The 18,871-nt window shown below is 38.7% G+C and overlaps 3 protein-coding genes and 1 long non-coding RNA gene across 4 annotated transcripts; 1 reads left to right on the forward strand and 3 right to left on the reverse strand.

The window, feature by feature from the left end:
* Positions 1-1,743: 1,743 nt before the first annotated feature.
* On the forward strand, positions 1,744-4,679 carry LOC114535145. The gene is made up of 3 exons (XR_003688202.1): positions 1,744-3,083; positions 3,346-3,609; positions 3,754-4,679. It is a non-coding gene; the product is annotated as an uncharacterized LOC114535145 (long non-coding RNA).
* A 4,215-nt stretch (positions 4,680-8,894) lies between these two features.
* On the reverse strand, positions 8,895-11,865 carry LOC114535166. Its single transcript, XM_028556549.1, has 2 exons — positions 9,189-11,865; positions 8,895-9,008 (listed from the first exon to the last, which is right to left on the reverse strand). The coding sequence occupies exon 1, from the start codon at positions 11,423-11,425 to the stop codon at positions 9,410-9,412; it is 2,016 nt and encodes a 671-aa protein (XP_028412350.1). The 5' UTR covers positions 11,426-11,865; the 3' UTR covers positions 8,895-9,008; positions 9,189-9,409.
* Positions 11,866-11,921: 56 nt separating this feature from the next.
* On the reverse strand, positions 11,922-13,748 carry LOC114535160. The gene has a single exon (XM_028556543.1). The coding sequence runs from the start codon at positions 13,746-13,748 to the stop codon at positions 11,922-11,924; it is 1,827 nt and encodes a 608-aa protein (XP_028412344.1).
* A 65-nt stretch (positions 13,749-13,813) lies between these two features.
* On the reverse strand, positions 13,814-15,727 carry LOC114535161. The gene is made up of 2 exons (XM_028556544.1): positions 15,516-15,727; positions 13,814-15,335 (listed from the first exon to the last, which is right to left on the reverse strand). Exon 2 carries the CDS (start codon positions 15,134-15,136, stop codon positions 13,814-13,816), a length of 1,323 nt encoding a protein of 440 aa, XP_028412345.1. The 5' UTR covers positions 15,137-15,335; positions 15,516-15,727.
* Positions 15,728-18,871: the final 3,144 nt, after the last annotated feature.

The following is an 18,871-nucleotide window of genomic DNA, read 5'->3' on the forward strand; positions in this document are numbered from 1 at the left end:
ACTATCCAGTATTAATAAAGTTAGTTTAGTTTAGGTTTCCTCCTGTAGTAACACTGGATCAATAAAAGATGATCCTCACTGGACCTCTAGGAAGACACAGTTTAGAACTGATAGAACATTTCCAGTATAAATAAGTTAGTTTAGTTTAGGTTTCCTCCTGTAGTAACACTGGATTAATAAGAGATGAACCTCACTGGACATCTAGGAAGAACAATTTAGAACTGATGAACTATCCAGTAGAAATAAAGTTAGTTTAGTTTAGGTTTACTCCTGTAGTAACAATGGATCAATAAGAGATGATCCTTACTGGACCTCTAGGAAGAACAGTTTAGAACTGATAGAGCTATCCAATATAAATAAGTTAATTTAGTTTAGGTTTCCTCTTGTAGTGCTACACTGCAATAAGAGATGAACTTTACTGGACCTCCAGAAAGAACAGTTTAGAGCTGTAAGATAATATCCAATAAATAAAGTTACTTTAGCTTAATTAATACACCAAATATAAGAGACACTGACAGATAGCTTTGTTAACTCTTTACTGGGAGTACTTTTCCACTAATGAGTAAAATACTTACAGTAAAATACTACAGTAGGCCACATCTATATGCATGTGTATTGCAAGCTAATGAGTTAACAAGAGACACTGACAGATAGTTTTGCTAACTTAATAATTGCACAGTACTCTCCACTGATGAGTATAAAATCATCTGGTGTTGGGTAATACTAAAGCAGCGCACACTGGAGGAAACTGAGATGAATTTCACTCATGACTGTTAACAGTTAGCTGCGCTGTGGCCTCAAGTGTGTGGTGTCGTTTCTGCGTTTTCTTACACGCCTGCTATGGGCGTCGGATATTCAAAAAGTAGAATAATTTTGTGCACAAGTGAACATTTCCTCACAGTGTGCACACGTCTTGAGCTATCGGCTCCGCAGTTGGAGCGAATGATACTCGCGTAAAATGAATTAAGAGTGGGTTCAAAACAAGGCGCTTATATAGTATATGTACTTAAAGTTAAGAAAAATTACATTCAAATACTTCTTAGCACTGTCAACAAATCATTTAAGATTTAAAGGCACCAAAAAATGAGAACATGGGTCACTCAGGACACTTTACCTCGCATAGACAGGGATAATTGTGCTAAAAATCCGCTAAAGCCTGCCGCACACACGAGGTATTAGATGAGCTAAAGACCATGCGAGGCATTGAGCTCGCCTGAAAACCATCCGCACACGTCAGAAACTTGCCTCTCCAGGTCAATTCCTCACGAAAAACTATCCGCACACGAGAGTAACTTGCCGTAAGCTAAAAGCGCCGCACGAGGTATTTAGCTAATAGCCCTCGGCCTCGTGTGCAGCGGGCTTAATTTGTTTTCCAGTACGGATTCGGCAACAATTGAGTTAATATTTTGCGCCCACTTAGGTTGTAAAAATAATTTACAACATGAAAAGAACAAGTGCACACATTCGCTCTAACTGCTGAGCCGATATCTCAGGACGCAAGCACACTGTCAGGAAATCTTAACTCATGCACAAAATTTTTCAACATGTTGAATATCCGACGCGGATACCACGCCTGCCAGAAAACGCAGAACACGACATCGCACACTTTTGGATTTCAACATCTCAGCTAACAGCCACGAGTGACCAGTAGCTCACATCTGCGTGCATTGAAAATTAATTGGTTAATGATCAAGCTACCAAACTATCTGTAAGTATCTCTTGTTAACCATTTAGCTTCCCTGGTAGAAATCCTATATAAGATCCTATAAGATCTTATAGGATCTTATAGGATCCTCTAGGATTCTTTTAAGATCCTATATTTTTCAGGATCCTAACAAATTCCTGTCCAAGATCCTAAAAGATCTTAAATGACTTAAGATATTGGCTGATCCTAAACAGAAAATCCTAATTTATTCAGGATTATAAATAAGATCTTAAAATTCTTACAGGATCATAATCTGATCATAAATAATAAAATATGTACTGGGAACTGGGAAAATGTAGTTTCCCCAATCCTGTCATGCTTAATTGCTACAATTTTGTTTGCTTAACTGTTTAAAATATCACACAATAAGAACTAAAGATTTCTCTGAGATCTTATAATTCTTATGGGATTTCCTTCTTCAATATTTATATATTGTACAGGATTTTTTGGATATATATATTCCTATGAAATTCTTACAGGATCTATTTAAGATCTTACCATATTCTTACAGGATTTTTTAAAGATCTTATTATTTTCTTACAAGTTTCTTCAAGATCTTATGAAATTCGTCAAGGACATTTTTAAGATCTTACCATAATCTTACAAGATTTTAAAAAAATCTTATTGTATTTTTACGGGAATTTTTTAAGATCTTATTATATTCTTACAGGATTCTTCAAGATCGTATGAAATTCTTACAGGATTTTTTTAAGATCTTACCATATTCTTACAGGATTTTTTAAAAATCTTATTGTATTCTTACAGGATTTTTTAAAGATCTTATTATATTCTTACAGGACCCTTCAAGATCTTATGAAATTCTTACAGGATCTTTTTAAGATCTTACCACATTCTTACAAGATTTTTTAAAAATCTTTTTGTATTCTTACAGGATTTTTTTAAAGATCTTATTATATTCCTACAGGATTCTTCAAGATCTTTTGGAATTCTTACAGGATCTCCTTAAGATCTTACCAAATTCTTATACATATTCTTATCATATACAGCCCAACATACATGCAGCCACACATGCACGAAAGATAATGTATATCTACTATATCATGATATCATAGTTTAATGATATATTTATTATGTATTTTATGTAGCAGTGGTATGGTATGTGGTCCTCTGCGTCTGCGATAACTAAAAAATTTCAAGGGAAGCGCAGTTCCGTGTATGGAAGCACTGCGTCAAATTCAAATTTCAAACGCGCCATTTTACAACTGTAAACTGTAATTTCACTTCGTCTGTCTTCCTTCGCTTGGCGTTTTATATACTTTCGACACAATTTTAGTGTTTTAAAAAATGGCCAATTGTGCGATTTCTTTGTTGAAAGAAATATGAAGGCAAGTTCCCGAGGCAGCGTCTCTTATCGAAGGTAAATTCAGACTTAATGAATATTTGTGTGTTGACTGTTGCGGCGTTGCGCGAATTCTTCGATTTCTTTCTTACTAACTATAGGCTTACTAAATATGTATCCATTGCCAGTAAGGCAGCATTGACTGGCTATAATTTGAATGCTGCTGTTATAACATGAGCTTGTTATATATTATATTGATACTGAATATGAAATTTGTTTAAAATTAAGGTCTAGCTAGCTAGATTCTAGAAGTTGATTCATAAATCTCTTCTAATTTTAGGGCCAATTCTTCAAAGTTATATGGTACTTCTTAGGCACTGGTGTATGGACTACCATGAAAAATGTGTTCACAACAGCATATTATCAGATGGATCTGGATTATCCACCTGAACATGAGATAAGTCTCACATTTCTGCATTACATAGTGTTTGTTGATATAGCTGTGCTAAGCCTTTTATTGTTTATATTTTAGGGCCATCTCAATGTTGTTAAGCCATTTGCAAGGGGAAAACATTTTGCAAACTGAGGACTCTGAATTCATAAGGTAACAATAATTCATTTGACAAAATAACCATCATTTCATTTGTGAGTATAACTATCCATAATTGGTGTTCATTTGTGCATTATGACAAATTGGTGCATTCAACAATCATGTGATTATTCTTTTTCTAAACTCTATACATTTTAGGTTTTCAAAGAGACAAAATTAATGGTGGACATTACCGCAAAATAATTTTCTGGGTAAGCACAGGAGGTTTTCATGAGTAGCCAAATCACAGAAATTAAGACAAGTGCTTAATTTCTGCATTTTGTCCTAATTGAAACCTAGATTGCTTCCACGCACTGTAGTCTAATCCAGTTTCCTCTTTTTATTATGTCAAATACAGTCAGTGATGGTGAAATATGGGGACAAGGCAACTCAATGGATGGCCTGAAATTTGGCAAAGTCTCAATCAGAAGTGCCAGGACAAAGTAAGACAGTACAAAAAAAATATCAATGTCTACAGAACTAAAAGACTAAAAAGATGAACATTAATTTGAACTTTATCTGGGGTAATATTTGTCTTATATTTTGATAGAGTAATTTTTTATGTAACGCAAAAATAAACATTATTTAATACAATTTACCATGTTTGTGTTGTGTTATTTATCTAATAAATTTAGATATTTTGTTTAAGATCAAGCTTTGATCCTGCATTCCTAGAATCCTAAAAAGATCTTTAGGAACTTATAAGATCCTGCCTAGGATCCTAAAAGAATATTTAGGAATTTATAAGATCCTGCCTAGGATCTGAAAAGAATATCTAGGAAATTATAAGATCCTGCCTAGGATCCTAAAAGAATATTTAGGAAATTATAAGATCCTGCCTAGGATCCTAATTAAGATACTTGTAGGATCCTATAGGAATCTTTAAAATCCTACTTAAGATCTTATTTAAGATCCTTTAAGATCTTATAGGATCTTATAGGATCCTATAGGATCTTAATGTAAGATCCTATAAGATCTTATAGGATCCTATAGGATTGTATTGTAAGATCTTATGCAAGATCTTATGCAAGATCTTAATAAGATCTTATATAAGATCCTAACTAGGATTTCTACCAGGGTTGTAATATTGCACCCAGGTGTGTCCTACTTTAGTATTTTACTGTAATACCAGATGATTTTACTCATCAGTGGAAGACTACTGTCAGTTGATGGTTAACAAGAGACACTCACAGATAGTTTCATTAACTTGTTAACTCGTTAACTAACTGACTTTACTCTTTAATTGATGAGTAAAATCATCTGGTATTACAGTAAAATACTAAAGTAGGTCACATGTAGGTGCATTGCAAGCTAACCGGTTAACAAGAGACAATGACAGATAGTTATGTTAACTTTCAATATAGCCAGAGAGCAACGTGGCAGCGTCTTCAAACAACTTAGCATCAAATGTGCTACAACAACTGCTTAAATATACAAAATACTTCTCAACGTTTCGATCTGAGGACCCTCGTCAGGAGAGTTGCTTTCCAACTCTCCTGACCAAGGACCTCAGGTCGAGAAGTATTTTGTCTGTTTACGCAGTTGTATATACCACATTTGATGCTAAGTTTTGTTAACTTATTAACTGACAGTACTCTTCCACTAATGCGTAAAATAACGCGATTTGGAGTTGCATCTGGGTGAATTTGAAAGCTAATCGGTTAATGAGTCACCAAAATATACTTCAGTGTCTCTTGTTAACCCATTAGGTTGCAAATTGCACGCAGATGTGTCCTACTTTAGTATTTTACTGTAATACCAGATGATTATACTCATCAATTGAAGAGTACTGTCAGTTAATAGGTTAACAAGAGACACTGACAGATAGTTTTGTTCTCGTTAACTGACAATTCTCTTCAATTGATGAATAAAGTCATCTGATGTAACAGTAAAATATTAATTAAAGTAGGTCACATCTGGTGCATTGTAAGCTAGGTTAACAAGAGACACTGACAGATAGTTGCATTAACTGACATTACTCTTCAATGATGAGTAAAATCATCTGACATTAGACAGAGTAAAATACTAATATACTGGTATGCATATCTGCCTATATTTTAAAACATGTCAAACTTTTCATCACAGTATGATTCAAACTCTCATCAGTAAGAAGATATTATTTTCGTAAAAAGGCTCTAAATAATATCTTAATACCTCCTTTCAAATTATTGATAGTAGTTGATTTACCAGCGTATCAATGCCTAACATATGAAGTTTGAATCTCCACACAATAACAGTTTTGTATCAAAATTGTCGCAAATCTATACACAATTGAAATTCGATCTTTCAAAATGATTTCTCTGTGCTTAAGTCGAGTGTAACCGCTCTGAATTATTCAGCAATCTACCGTACCTTCAAGCAGTTTCACGTACAGCAAAATGAGTAAACAAGACCGGAAATATGTCCAAAATTTTGGCTTAAATAAGGGACGAAGACTTGATAAATAATTCCTGAAATACAATGTAAATATAACACAATAATAATACAAACCTCGAATCCCGCTTGGATATGCGAGAAAAACATTTCCAAATGTAATGGAACATACTTCGGTGTCAAGCACGGTATAAAGTAGTCTTTCTTTAGTAAAATCATCGTCGATTTAACGCACTCTTGCTCGATAAACCAGGGTCAAAACACAAGAGATTTGTTTTCGTTTCGACATTGTGCTTGGAGCATAATATTTGAATGTTTCCCACTGAGCTATATAATAATTCCTCAGTTATAATATAGCTCAGTGATTTTTCACCCACCGGCCACCGGTTCCTTTTGAATTTTGATTAGCTGCCATGGCAACTTTGGGAAAGAAACTGGAGTATTAAAGGGACGGGAGGTCACTAACTCACACTCAGCTATATACCGAAAGCTTTGCGCAGTATTGAATAGTTACGTGGTGTTCCTACAAGCTAAATTACTTCTATAGAAATCGTGGAAGGGTCATTTGTATATCATTTTATTTATCTCTACAGGGTGTTCCCCAAAACCACAAAACTATTGAAATCAGTCATAACAATACAATAGTCACAGTTTGAATTTGTGTTTTGAGAACGAGAATTTGAAACTTCCAAACAGAAATAGGTAATTACATAATGATTCTGTACCCATGTTTTGAAATCATTCCCACAGTGTTCTGGGAATTCAACCCAGAAGCCCAACACGAGTTTGCATCACTATCAACAAACACGTTTTAGTTTGGCCCCAAACATGGACACTGTTTTTTTATGCCAAAAGAAAGAGCGGGAAACCAGAGAAATATGATGATCCTTACTGGACCTCTAGGAACTGATAGAGCTATGCAGTATAAATAAAGTTCGTTTAGTTTAGGTTTCCTCCTGTAGTAACATTGGATCAATAAGAGATGAACCTTACTGGACCTCTAGGAAGAAAAGTTTAGAACTGAGAGAACTATCCAGTATTAATAAAGTTAGTTTAGTTTAGGTTTCCTCCTGTAGTAACACTGGATCAATAAAAGATGATCCTCACTGGACCTCTAGGAAGAACAGTTTAGAACTGATAGAGCTATCCAGTATAAATAAAGTTAGTTTAGTTTAGGTTTCCTCCTGTAGTAACACTGGATTAATAAGAGATGAACCTCACTGGACATCTAGGAAGAACAATTTAGAACTGATAGAACTATCCAGTAGAAATAAAGTTAGTTTAGTTTAGGTTTACTCCTGTAGTAACAATGGATCAATAAGAGATGATCCTTACTGGACCTCTAGGAAGAACAGTTTAGAACTGATAGAGCTATCCAATATAAATAAAGTTAATTTAGTTTAGGTTTCCTCTTGTAGTGCTACACTGCAATAAGAGATGAACTTTACTGGACCTCCAGAAAGAACAGTTTAGAGCTGATAGAGCTATCCAATAAAAATAAAGTTACTTTAGCTTAATTAATACACCAAATATAAGAGACACTGACAGATAGCTTTGTTAACTCATTTACTGGGAGTACTTTTCCACTAATGAGTAAAATACTTACAGTAAAATACTACAGTAGGCCACATCTATATGCATGTGTATTGCAAGCTAATGAGTTAACAAGAGACACTGACAGATAGTTTTGCTAACTTAATAATTGACAGTACTCTTCCACTGATGAGTATAAAATCATCTGGTGTTGGGTAAAATACTAAAGCCCAGCGCACACTGGAGGAAACTGAGATGAATTTCACTCATGACTGTTAACAGTTAGCTGCGCTGTGGCCTCAAGTGTGTGGTGTCGTATTCTGCGTTTTCTTACACGCCTGCTATGGGCGTCGGATATTCAAAAAGTAGAATAATTTTGTGCACAAGTGAACATTTCCTCACAGTGTGCACACGTCTTGAGCTATCGGCTCCGCAGTTGGAGCGAATGATACTCGCGTAAAATGAATTAAGAGTGGGTTCAAAACAGGGCGCTTATATAGTATATGTACTTAAAGTTAAGAAAAATTACATTCAAATACTTTTTAGCAGTCAACAAATCATTTAAGATTTAAAGGCACCGAAAAAATGAGAACATGGGTCACTCAGGACACTTTACCTCGTATAGACAGGGATAATTGTGCTAAAAATCCGCTAAAGCCTGCCGCACACACGAGGTATTAGATGAGCTAAAGACCATGCGAGGCATTGAGCTCGCCTGAAAACCATCCGCACACGTCAGAAACTTGCCTCTCCAGGTCAATTCCTGACGAAAAACTATCCGCACACGAGAGTAACTTGCTAAGCAAAAGCGCCGCACGAGGTATTTAGCTCAGCTAATAGCCCTCGGCCTCGTGTGCAGCGGGCTTAATTTGTTTTCCAGTACTGATTCGGCAACAATTGAGTTAATATTTTGCGCCCACTTAGGTTGTAAAAATAATTTACAACATGAAAAGAACAAGTGCACACATTCGCTCTAACTGCTGAGCGGATATCTCAGGACGCCAGCACACTGTCAGGAAATCTTAACTCATGCACAAAATTTTTCAACATGTTGAATATCCGACGCGGATACCACGCCTGCCAGAAAACGCAGAACACGACATCGCACACTTTTGGATTTTAACATCTCAGCTAACAGCCACGAGTGACAAGTAGCTCACATCTGCGTGCATTGAAAATTAATTGGTTAATGATCAAGCTACCAAACTATCTGTAAGTATCTCTTGTTAACCATTTAGCTTGTAATATTGCACCCAGGTGTGTCCTACTTTAGTATTTTACTGTAATACCAGATGATTTTACTCATCAGTGGAAGACTACTGTCAGTTGATGGTTAACAAGAGACACTCACAGATAGTTTCATTAACTTGTTAACTCGTTAACTGTTCACGCGTTAGGCCTCGTTTCAATGTTTAGTTGACGACCAACCCAAGCGCCTTCGATATTTTGCAATTATGTGCAATGTTACATGAAGTACACACAGAATAACGAACGGTTTTATTTTCACGCTAAAAAGGACAAATATTTATAAAATTACAAAGTAAAATAGGACATAAATATCTAAACAAACATATTAACCTTACAAAGAACATAAACAAGGAAAATAAGACAATACAAATTAAATACTATGACTGTCACTTGGCACTTTTCACGACGTAAATAAATCAGTGAAATCATGCTTATTTTACCGTTCAAACACAGTCAAATCTTCTTCAGTTCAAGCCAAATAACAGAACGATACCGAAAACAGTCTAATAACAAAGGATGTCCATCAGAAAACGTTCAAATTGTCCAAATTCTTTTACCACAACTCAATTTTCAAAGCAAAACGTTACAACCCACGTTGTTTTTCTAGAGCCTGCGATATGGTAAGCACGTACTTCATATAGAGTTTCCGAACGCCTGTCCATCACTCCTCCCCATCGTTCGTCTCGATTTCTTCGGGGCGACGATCGTACCCGCAGTCCTGTTCGAGAAGACATAATTTTGTAACAGGTCTAGTGTAAACGCCATTGTTGGTCTTCACTTTAGCAGCTCGAACTCGTCCGTCTTTTCCAGGGCATGTTTCAACGACTCGTCCTAACTTCCACTCACCACGTAAAACACCCGGATCGGCTATAAGAACAACGTCATTAACTGAAATGTTCCTTTCCTCTTTACGCCACTTCTTCCGAGAGATGAGGTTAGGTAGGTAGAGCTTCACCCACTGCTGCCACACGAGATTTGCTAAGTGCTGAGTCCGTTTGAAACGATCTTGCAAGTTTGGTCGGCTATACTCTCCGAGTGGGACAACTGGCGAGCGTCGGTGTAACCAAAAGTGGTAAGGTGTCAAAGCCTCTATGTCTTCAGGGTCGTTGCTGACGTAGGTTATCGGTCGTGAATTGACGAATCGCTCGACTTCCGCAAATAGGGCAGACAACTGCAAATCTGTAGGGTTACTTATCTTCGGTCCTCCTTTTGGATTCAGGGTACGGTTAAGTGCTGTCTTGACTGACTTAACTAAACTCTCGTGTACTCCTCCCCAGTGAGGACTTGCGGGTGGCTGAAACTTCCAGGTGATCCCTTCTCCAATTCTAGCTAGGCGGTTTTGGAGTTCTTCACTATGATTCAATTCTCTGACCAGCGATTTCAATTCAGATACTGCGCCGACGAAGTTTGTGCCATTGTCACTGTAGATGGTTCTTGGCTCTCCGCGTCTCGCAATCATATTATGAAGGACTTGCAGAAAATCAGGGGTGGACAACGATTCTGCGACTTCCAAATGAACACATCGGGTCGTCATGCATGTAAACAGGGCGCCGTATCTTTTCGCCGTCGTGTTGCGAGTCAACTTAACTTCGATTGGCCCGAAATAGTCCACAGAAGTATGGTAAAATGCTGGTTGCATGGCAGTTATTCTTTCAATAGGAAGTTCACTTAGAAGCTGACTGCCAGGCTTCGCTCGTTCTTTCTTACACTCGGTGCACTTTCTTTTGAAACTCTTGACTTCCTGTCGTCCACGAATTATCCAGAACTTTTGACGAACTGCAGCCAAAACGTGATCAGTTCCTCCGTGGTTTTCTGAACGATGATAGCTCTGGACAATCAGTTCGGTCAAACGGTGTTTCTGAGGCAAGAGGATCGGGTGTCGTATTTCGTAGGGTAATCGAGCACGGTCAAGTCTTCCTCCAACGCGGATTACGTTACTTTCGTCAAGGTAGGGAGTAAATGATAACAACTTCGATCGTTTGCTGACACTTTTGGTTCTTTTCAAGGATTGGAGCTCGTCGGGGAATGCTTCTCGTTGACATTGCCGTACTAGGGCGGTCAGTCCGACTCGTAATTCCTCTACAGTTAGGACACCACTCTGCTGTTTCTTTCCTTTACATATATTGAAAAAGCGATGAACTTGTGCTGCCACTCGCTGTGCTTTCCACAAAGAAGAAAGTCGTTCTAAATCGACGTCAGCATAGACGGGAACACGCTCAGGATTGGATTTGGCAACGAATACTTTGCTTGGTTTGATTTCTTCGTGTTGCTGTAGTTCCTCAACAGGAATTTCCTTTGGCCAATTATCTTCACCTTGATAAAGGAAATCTGGAGCTGTGAACCAACGAACAGGGATCAATTCCGATCGCTCATCGAATCTCGAACGGGTAGCACAATCGCTCACATTCAGTTTGCCAGGTACGTGGCGCCAAGACTTCGGGTCTGTCAGGGTTTGGATCTCACCAACTCGGTGCGCAATGAATGGTTTGTACCAGACTGCGGTAGACCGTATCCAACCGATAGCACATTTACTGTCCGTCCAAAAGAAGACGCGATCGATGTGTCGTGTCATAGCTTCTTTAACATAATTTGCCAGGCGGGCACCTAGAAGAGCAGCTTGCAATTCAAGTCTTGCTACACTCAAAGCTTTCTTTGGAGCTACTTTTGTTTTGGCCATCAGGAAGGAGCACCGTATGTCGTCATCGTCGTAAATGCTTCTCAAGTAGACCACGGTTGCAAAGGCTTCCTCCGAGGCATCACAAAACGTATGAAGCTCTGATTCAATCACGTTTTTCTTCTTAGGTTGTATGCATCGTGGTACACTCACTCGCTCTAGCTCCGGCAGTCTTTGCAACCAAGTTTTCCATTTGGTCAGGTGGGAATTAGGAATGGGGTCATCCCAATCGAGGCCGAGTAGACACAACTGTTGTGTTAGGATCTTTGCCTTGATGATGAATGGCGAAGCTAACCCAAGGGGGTCAAATACACCGGCTAACTTACTGAGGAGTCCTCGTCGTGTGTAGGTTACATCTTCAACAGGTGCAACTGCGAATGTAAGTTCGTCTGTTTCAGTGTTCCATTTGACCCCGAGAATTTTCTTTTCTGGTTCATGTTCGACAAGATTTGGTCACAGCGTCGACATCCTGTTTCTTCTTCTTCTCCGAGCTCAGATACTACTCCGGGACGTTGGAAGTCCACTTCCTTAAATGTAAATCACCCTTCGCTAAGATTTCCTTTACTTGCTGTCCTCTCTCTATTGCTCGTTCCGTTGTCTCTGCAGAGTCAAGATAATCATCCACATACAAGTTCTCGTTGATAGCTTTTACAGCATCTTCTTGTCCCTGGCCAAAATCTTTAGCAGCTCGGCGAGTGACGTAAATTGCTTCACATGGCGACGAAGTGTCCCCAAATGCTAATCTGTCCATCTGATAAGTGTCCACAACATCACTGTTTTCCTCCTTCCACAGAAAGCGATGGTATCTTGCGTCTTGTTTCTGCAATCTTACTCGGCTAAACATTGCCTCAATGTCAGCTCCGAACGCAACATCACCTTCTCGAAACTTTGTGAGAACCTGCGGAAGTTCGTTCTGTAAAACTGGGCCTGGTAGCAGAGCATCGTTCAAACATTTACCTTTGTACTTAGCTGAGGCATCAAATACTACTCGTAGCTTTCTCTCGGCGGATGATTTCTTATACACTCCGTGATGGGGGAGATACCACTGGTTCGGTCCACCAAGATTGTCTTCTTTGTCCACTTTGTGCGCATATCCGTCTTCTACATACTTGCTTACTGCTTTACGATAGTCCTTCTCATACTGTGGGTCTCGCTCAAATCGCCGTTGCAAGCCTTCCAGTCTCTTTTGCGCGACTTCTCGATTGTTTTGAAGCTGTGGCTCGTTTTCTTTCCATAACAATGGGACCTCATAACCGTTCTCCAACTTCTTGGTCTCGCGTTCCAATATATCCAAGGCCCGCTGTTCATCCTTGGAGTAGTGTGGTGCATTAGTTGTCCCGGTTCCGAACGACTCACTGTCCCAGAACCGCTTAAAGGCAACATCTAGTGATTCTGGCCCAGCCCGAGCAATATGATAGTTGTGGATGTTACCATGAGACTCACTGACCAGTCCAACTGCCATCCAGCCGAAACTTGTCTTTTTTGCTACGGGTTCTCGTGGTTTCCCCATCTTTACATCCAAAGGTATCAACAAATCAGCATGATCCAGGCCAAGCAGGATATCAATTTCACCGCCAATGGCTTTTAGGTTGATGTTCTCCAGATGCGTCCACTTTCCTTTAATATCAGGCCATGGAACTGTTCCAACTGGCTGACAGATCTTGGGAAGGCTCCAGGCTGTGAGATTAAAATATTCAGCATCACCCTCTGGTGTCTTAACACGGAGAGTGACTTGAGAAGATGTTCTCTTGCTTTCTTTGCCTCCAACACCTGAAATGTTGAGCGTGGTCTTCTTTCCCCGCAATCCCAGCTTCCTCATGAAAGATTCTGATACCAGCGTTGTGTCTGAACCATCGTCGAACAAAAGGTTTCCTTTCACCTGAGTTCCACCAGCACCAACAACGGAAACTTCCACAACTCCAAAGGCTACACCGGACTGTGGTGTCTTCGTGGTGGTTGCATGTACATTTTCTTCTTGATGTAATAACGGGTGATGTTTCTTTTTGCAGTTCCCTATGCCGCATTCCTTTTTCTTTGGGCAATTTCGAGAAATGTGAGATTCTTCTAAGCAACCAAAACAAAGGCGCTTCTCTTTCACAAGGTTGAGACGGTTGTCTGCTGACAGCTCTTTAAACTTAGTACAGTTCTCCGTCCTGTGTTTGTCATCACATTTCGAGCACTTGGCAACCTGCTGGCCAAATAGAGATCTCCTGGGGCGATTTCGGTTGTTCCGATTCTCTTTTCTTCGAGCATTTTGTGGGGGTAATGCACTCCAATAGCACCTTCCTCTTGCTCCCAACCATGTACTAAATGATTCTAGCGTCATCTTCACTTGACCTTCACCAACTTTTGACCGCCAGGCTTTGGCATCCTCCTGTGGTAACTTATCAGTCAGTTCATAATAAGAGATGACACGAATGGAGATTCTCCTTTACTATATCGTTTAAGTACAGAAAGGTGACTTCTCGCTTGATCAACGAAGGACTGGAAACTAAGTGCTGAATTGTCTGAGCCTCTGGAATCAACCACGGGTAGTGACTTTAGTACTTGTAGATGAGCTGCTTGTAGCGTAGTTGGATGCCCATATCTGTCCCGTAACAGCATCAGGGCTTCGGCGTATCCTTCGTCATCTGGGAATAGACCCGCGATCACTTGGTCACATTCTTTAGACAGTTTCGTGTGAAGAAATCCCATCTTGGCCTCCGAGGTCATCTTCGTGTTGTGTACAAGCGCTTTGAAGAGACCACTCCATGACAACCATTTTAATGGATCACCATAATAAATGGGCACGTCCGCTCTTACAGGAAGCTTTCCAGGGTTCACTGATTGAACATCAACTTCCAGTGTCTTTCGGAATTCAACAATCCAATCTTCTGTACTAGGATTCTCAGATTGGGCTCCCTGCGTCTTGACCTTTTCAAGGTGTTGTACATAAAGCGCAGCCTTTTCTTCACCACATATCGCCGGTTGTGTAGGCAGGTTTACGGGCAGTTTCGGCCTTGACTGGTCACACATACCTCCAATCGCTTCTGACTGCCTTTCAGCTTCCTCGGCTTCTGCTTCAAGTTGAGCGGCTTCAGTTCTTTTTTGGTGGGCTAATTCCGAGAGATGGGCTGCTTCATCTTTTCTTTTCTGTTCAGCTTCAAGGTCTTTCAGTTGCTGCTTGTCAATTTTATCTTGATCATCGCCTTCCACTTGGGGTTCAGGGGGTGGACTACCATGCTGCGAACTAGTCTCCGAACCAGTATGTGTCGAGGTCTCACCGGCTCGATCTTCTAAATGTTCCTGTACCATTCCGGTTATGCAGTTTACATCCACTGTTAAGTCGGTGAGGATATACATGTCTGCAAGTATTTCTTCATCCCCTTCAAGATACTTTTCGAGCTGGTCATTGTAGGCTACTACTTCTTTGAATCTACTTTGGATGTCTTGTAGATTTCTCTTTATAGCAGTTCGGCTACGTTTTTCTTCCATCATTTTGTTGGTCGCATCAATATATCTGTTGATAACACCTATCGCAACACGTCTCTTAAAGCGAATACCTTTAATTACTTCGGAGAGGGGGGTTGATGGGTCTTCCCTAACATTTCTTGAGTTATCTACCTTCTCGACGTTCTGATCAGCTTGAGAGGTTTGCCTTGTCTCCTCATGCTCCGTTTCATCCTTTTGAGACCTTTTATCCTTTCGCGATCTTGTATTTTCAGCTACAGACATTGTATTGTTCCAAAATTATTTAGCTTTTGTCAGTTCTGTCTAGTTATACTCTCATCCGGCTCGAAGGACCAAAATGTTCACGCGTTAGGCCTCGTTTCAATGTTTAGTTGACGACCAACCCAAGCGCCTTCGATATTTTGCAATTATGTGCAATGTTACATGAAGTACACACAGAATAACGAACGGTTTTATTTTCACGCTAAAAAGGACAAATATTTATAAAATTACAAAGTAAAATAGGACATAAATATCTAAACAAACATATTAACCTTACAAAGAACATAAACAAGGAAAATAAGACAATACAAATTAAATACTATGACTGTCACTTGGCACTTTTCACGACGTAAATAAATCAGTGAAATCATGCTTATTTTACCGTTCAAACACAGTCAAATCTTCTTCAGTTCAAGCCAAATAACAGAACGATACCGAAAACAGTCTAATAACAAAGGATGTCCATCAGAAAACGTTCAAATTGTCCAAATTCTTTTACCACAACTCAATTTTCAAAGCAAAACGTTACAACCCACGTTGTTTTTCTAGAGCCTGCGATATGGTAAGCACGTACTTCATATAGAGTTTCCGAACGCCTGTCCATTAACTAACTGACTTTACTCTTTAATTGATGAGTAAAATCATCTGGTATTACAGTAAAATACTAAAGTAGGTCACATGTAGGTGCATTGCAAGCTAACCGGTTAACAAGAGACAATGACAGATAGTTATGTTAACTTTCAATATAGCCAGAGAGCAACGTGGCAGCGTCTTCAAACAACTTAGCATCAAATGTGCTACAACAACTGCTTAAATATACAAAATACTTCTCAACGTTTCGATCTGAGGACCCTCGTCAGGAGAGTTGCTTTCCAACTCTCCTGACCAAGGACCTCAGGTCGAGAAGTATTTTGTCTGTTTACGCAGTTGTTATATACCACATTTGATGCTAAGTTTTGTTAACTTATTCACTGACAGTACTCTTCCACTAATACATAAATTGATCGCGATTTGGAGTTGCATCTGGGTGAAATTTGAAAGCTAATCAGTTAATGAGTCACCAATATATTTCAGTGTCTCTTGTTAACCCATTAGGTTGCAAATTGCACCCAGATGCGACCTACTTTTAGTATTTTACTGTAATACCAGATGATTATACTCATCAGTTGAAGAGTACTGTCAGTTAATAGGTTAACAACAGACAAGGACAGATAGTTTTGTTAACTCGTTAACTGACAATTCTCTTCAATTGATGAATAAAATCACCTGGTATTACAGTAAAATACTAAAGTAGGACACATCTGGGTGCATTGCAAAACTAATGGGTTAACAACAGACATGGACAGATAGTTAACTCATTAACTGTCAATACTCATCTACTGTCTACTGATGAGTAAAATCATCTGGCATTAGAGTAATTTACTAGTGTAGGTCACGTCTGGGTGCATTACAAGCTAATGGGTTAACAAGAGCACTGACGGATAGTTTTGTTAACTAATTAACCGACAGTACTCTTGCACTAATGAGTAAAATAATCTCGATTTGGAGTAATGTTCTAAAGTAGCCCACATGCATCTGGGTGCATTGAAAGCTAATCGGTTAATGAATAACCAAACTATCTGTCAGTGTCTCTTGTTAACCCATTAGGTTGCAAAATGCACCCAGATGTGTCCTACTTTAGTATTTTACTGTAATACAAAATGATTTTACTCATCAGTGGAAGAGTACTGTCAGTTAGTAAGTTAACAAGAGACACTGACAGATAGTTTTGTTAACTCGTTAACTGACATTACTCTTCAATTGATGAGTAAAATCATCTGATGTAACAGTAAAATATTAATTAAAGTAGGTCACATCTGGGTGCATTGTAAGCTAGGTTAACAAGAGACACTGGCAGATAGTTGCATTAACTGACATTACTCTTCAATTGATGAGTAAAATCATCTGACATTAGACAGAGTAAAATACTAATATACTGGTATGCATATCTGCCTATATTTTAAAACATGTCAAACTTTTCATCACAGTATGTCGATTCAAACTCTCATCAGTAAGAAGATATTATTTTCGTAAAAAGGCTCTAAATAATATCTTAATACCTCCTTTCAAAATATTGATAGTAGTTGATTTACCAGCGTTATCAATGCCTAACATATGAAGTTTGAAATCTCCACACAATAACAGTTTTGTATCAAAATTTGTCGCAAATCTATACACAATTGAAATTCGATTCTTTCAAAATGATTTTGTGCTTTTAAGTCGAGTGTAACCGCTCTGAATTATTCAGCAATCTACCGTACCTTCAAGCAGTTTTCACGTACAGCAAAATGAGTAAACAAGACCGGAAATATGTCCAAAATTTTGGCTTAAATAAGGGACGAAGACTTGATAAATAATTCCTGAAATACAATGTAAATATAACACAATAATAATACAAACCTCGAATCCCGCTTGGATATGCGAGAAAAACATTTCCAAATGTAATGGAACATACTTCGGTGTCAAGCACGGTATAAAGTAGTCTTTCTTTAGTAAAATCATCGTCGATTTAACGCACTCTTGCTCGATAAACCAGGGTCAAAACACAAGAGATTTGTTTTCGTTTCGACATTGTGCTTGGAGCATAATATTTGAATGTTTCCCACTGAGCTATATAATAATTCCTCAGTTATAATATAGCTCAGTGATTTTTCACCCACCGGCCACCGGTTCCTTTTGAATTTTGATTAGCTGCCATGGCAACTTTGGGAAAGAAAGAAACTGGAAAATTAAAGGGACGGGAGGTCACTAACTCACACTCTCAGCTATATACCGAAAGCTTTGCGCAGTATTGAATAGTTACGTGGTGTTCCTACAAGCTAAATTACTTCTATAGAAATCGTGGAAGGGTCATTTGTATATCATTTTATTTATCTCTACAGGGTGTTCCCCAAAACCACAAAACTATTGAAATCAGTCATAACAATACAATAGTCACAGTTTGAATTTGTGTTTTGAGAACGAGAATTTGAAACTTCCAAACAGAAATAGGTAATTAGGCAATGTCCCCATGTTTTGAAATCATTCCCACAGCGTTCTGGGAGTTCAACCCAGAAGCCCAACACGCGTTTTCATCACTATCAACAAACACGTTTTAGTTTGGCCCCAAACATGGACACTGTTTTTTTATGCCAAAAGAAAGAGCGGGAAACCAGAGAAATATGATGATCCTTACTGGACCTCTAGGAACAACAGTTTAGAACTGATAGAGCTATCCAGATCTAGTATAAATAAAGTTAGTTTAGTTTAAGTTTCCTCCTGTAGTAACACTCGATTAATAAGAGATTATCCTCACAGGACCTCTAGGAGGACTAGTTTAGAACTGATTGAGCTATCCAGTATAAATAAAGTTAGTTTAGTTTAGGTTTCCTCCAGTAGTACTACACTGCATCAATAAGAGATAAACCTTACTGGACCTCTAGGAAGAACAGTTTAGAACTGATAGAGCTATCCAGTATAAATAAAGTTAGTTTAGTTTAGGTTTCCTCCTGTAGTAACACTGGATTAATAAGAGATGAACCTCACTGGACATCTAGGAAGAACAATTTAGAACTGATAGAACTATCCAGTAGAAATAAAGTTAGTTTAGTTTAGGTTTACTCCTGTAGTAACAATGGATCAATAAAAGATGATCCTCACTGGACCTCTAGGAAGAACAGTTTAGAACTGATAGAACTATCCAGTATAAATAAAGTTAGT

The sequence above is a fragment of the Dendronephthya gigantea genome, unplaced genomic scaffold (genome assembly GCF_004324835.1).
Source record: "Dendronephthya gigantea isolate DGI-Jeju-01 unplaced genomic scaffold, DenGig_1.0 000111F, whole genome shotgun sequence".
Classification (NCBI taxonomy): Eukaryota; Metazoa; Cnidaria; class Anthozoa; order Malacalcyonacea; family Nephtheidae; genus Dendronephthya; species Dendronephthya gigantea.

What these genes read in the sequence shown, in the direction of transcription:
- LOC114535166 (XM_028556549.1), bottom strand. Translation starts at nt 11,425, where the DNA reads ATGGCCAAAACAAAAGTAGCTCCAAAGAAAGCTTTGAGTGTAGCAAGA.
- LOC114535160 (XM_028556543.1), bottom strand. Translation starts at nt 13,748, where the DNA reads ATGACGCTAGAATCATTTAGTACATGGTTGGGAGCAAGAGGAAGGTGC.
- LOC114535161 (XM_028556544.1), bottom strand. Translation starts at nt 15,136, where the DNA reads ATGTCTGTAGCTGAAAATACAAGATCGCGAAAGGATAAAAGGTCTCAA.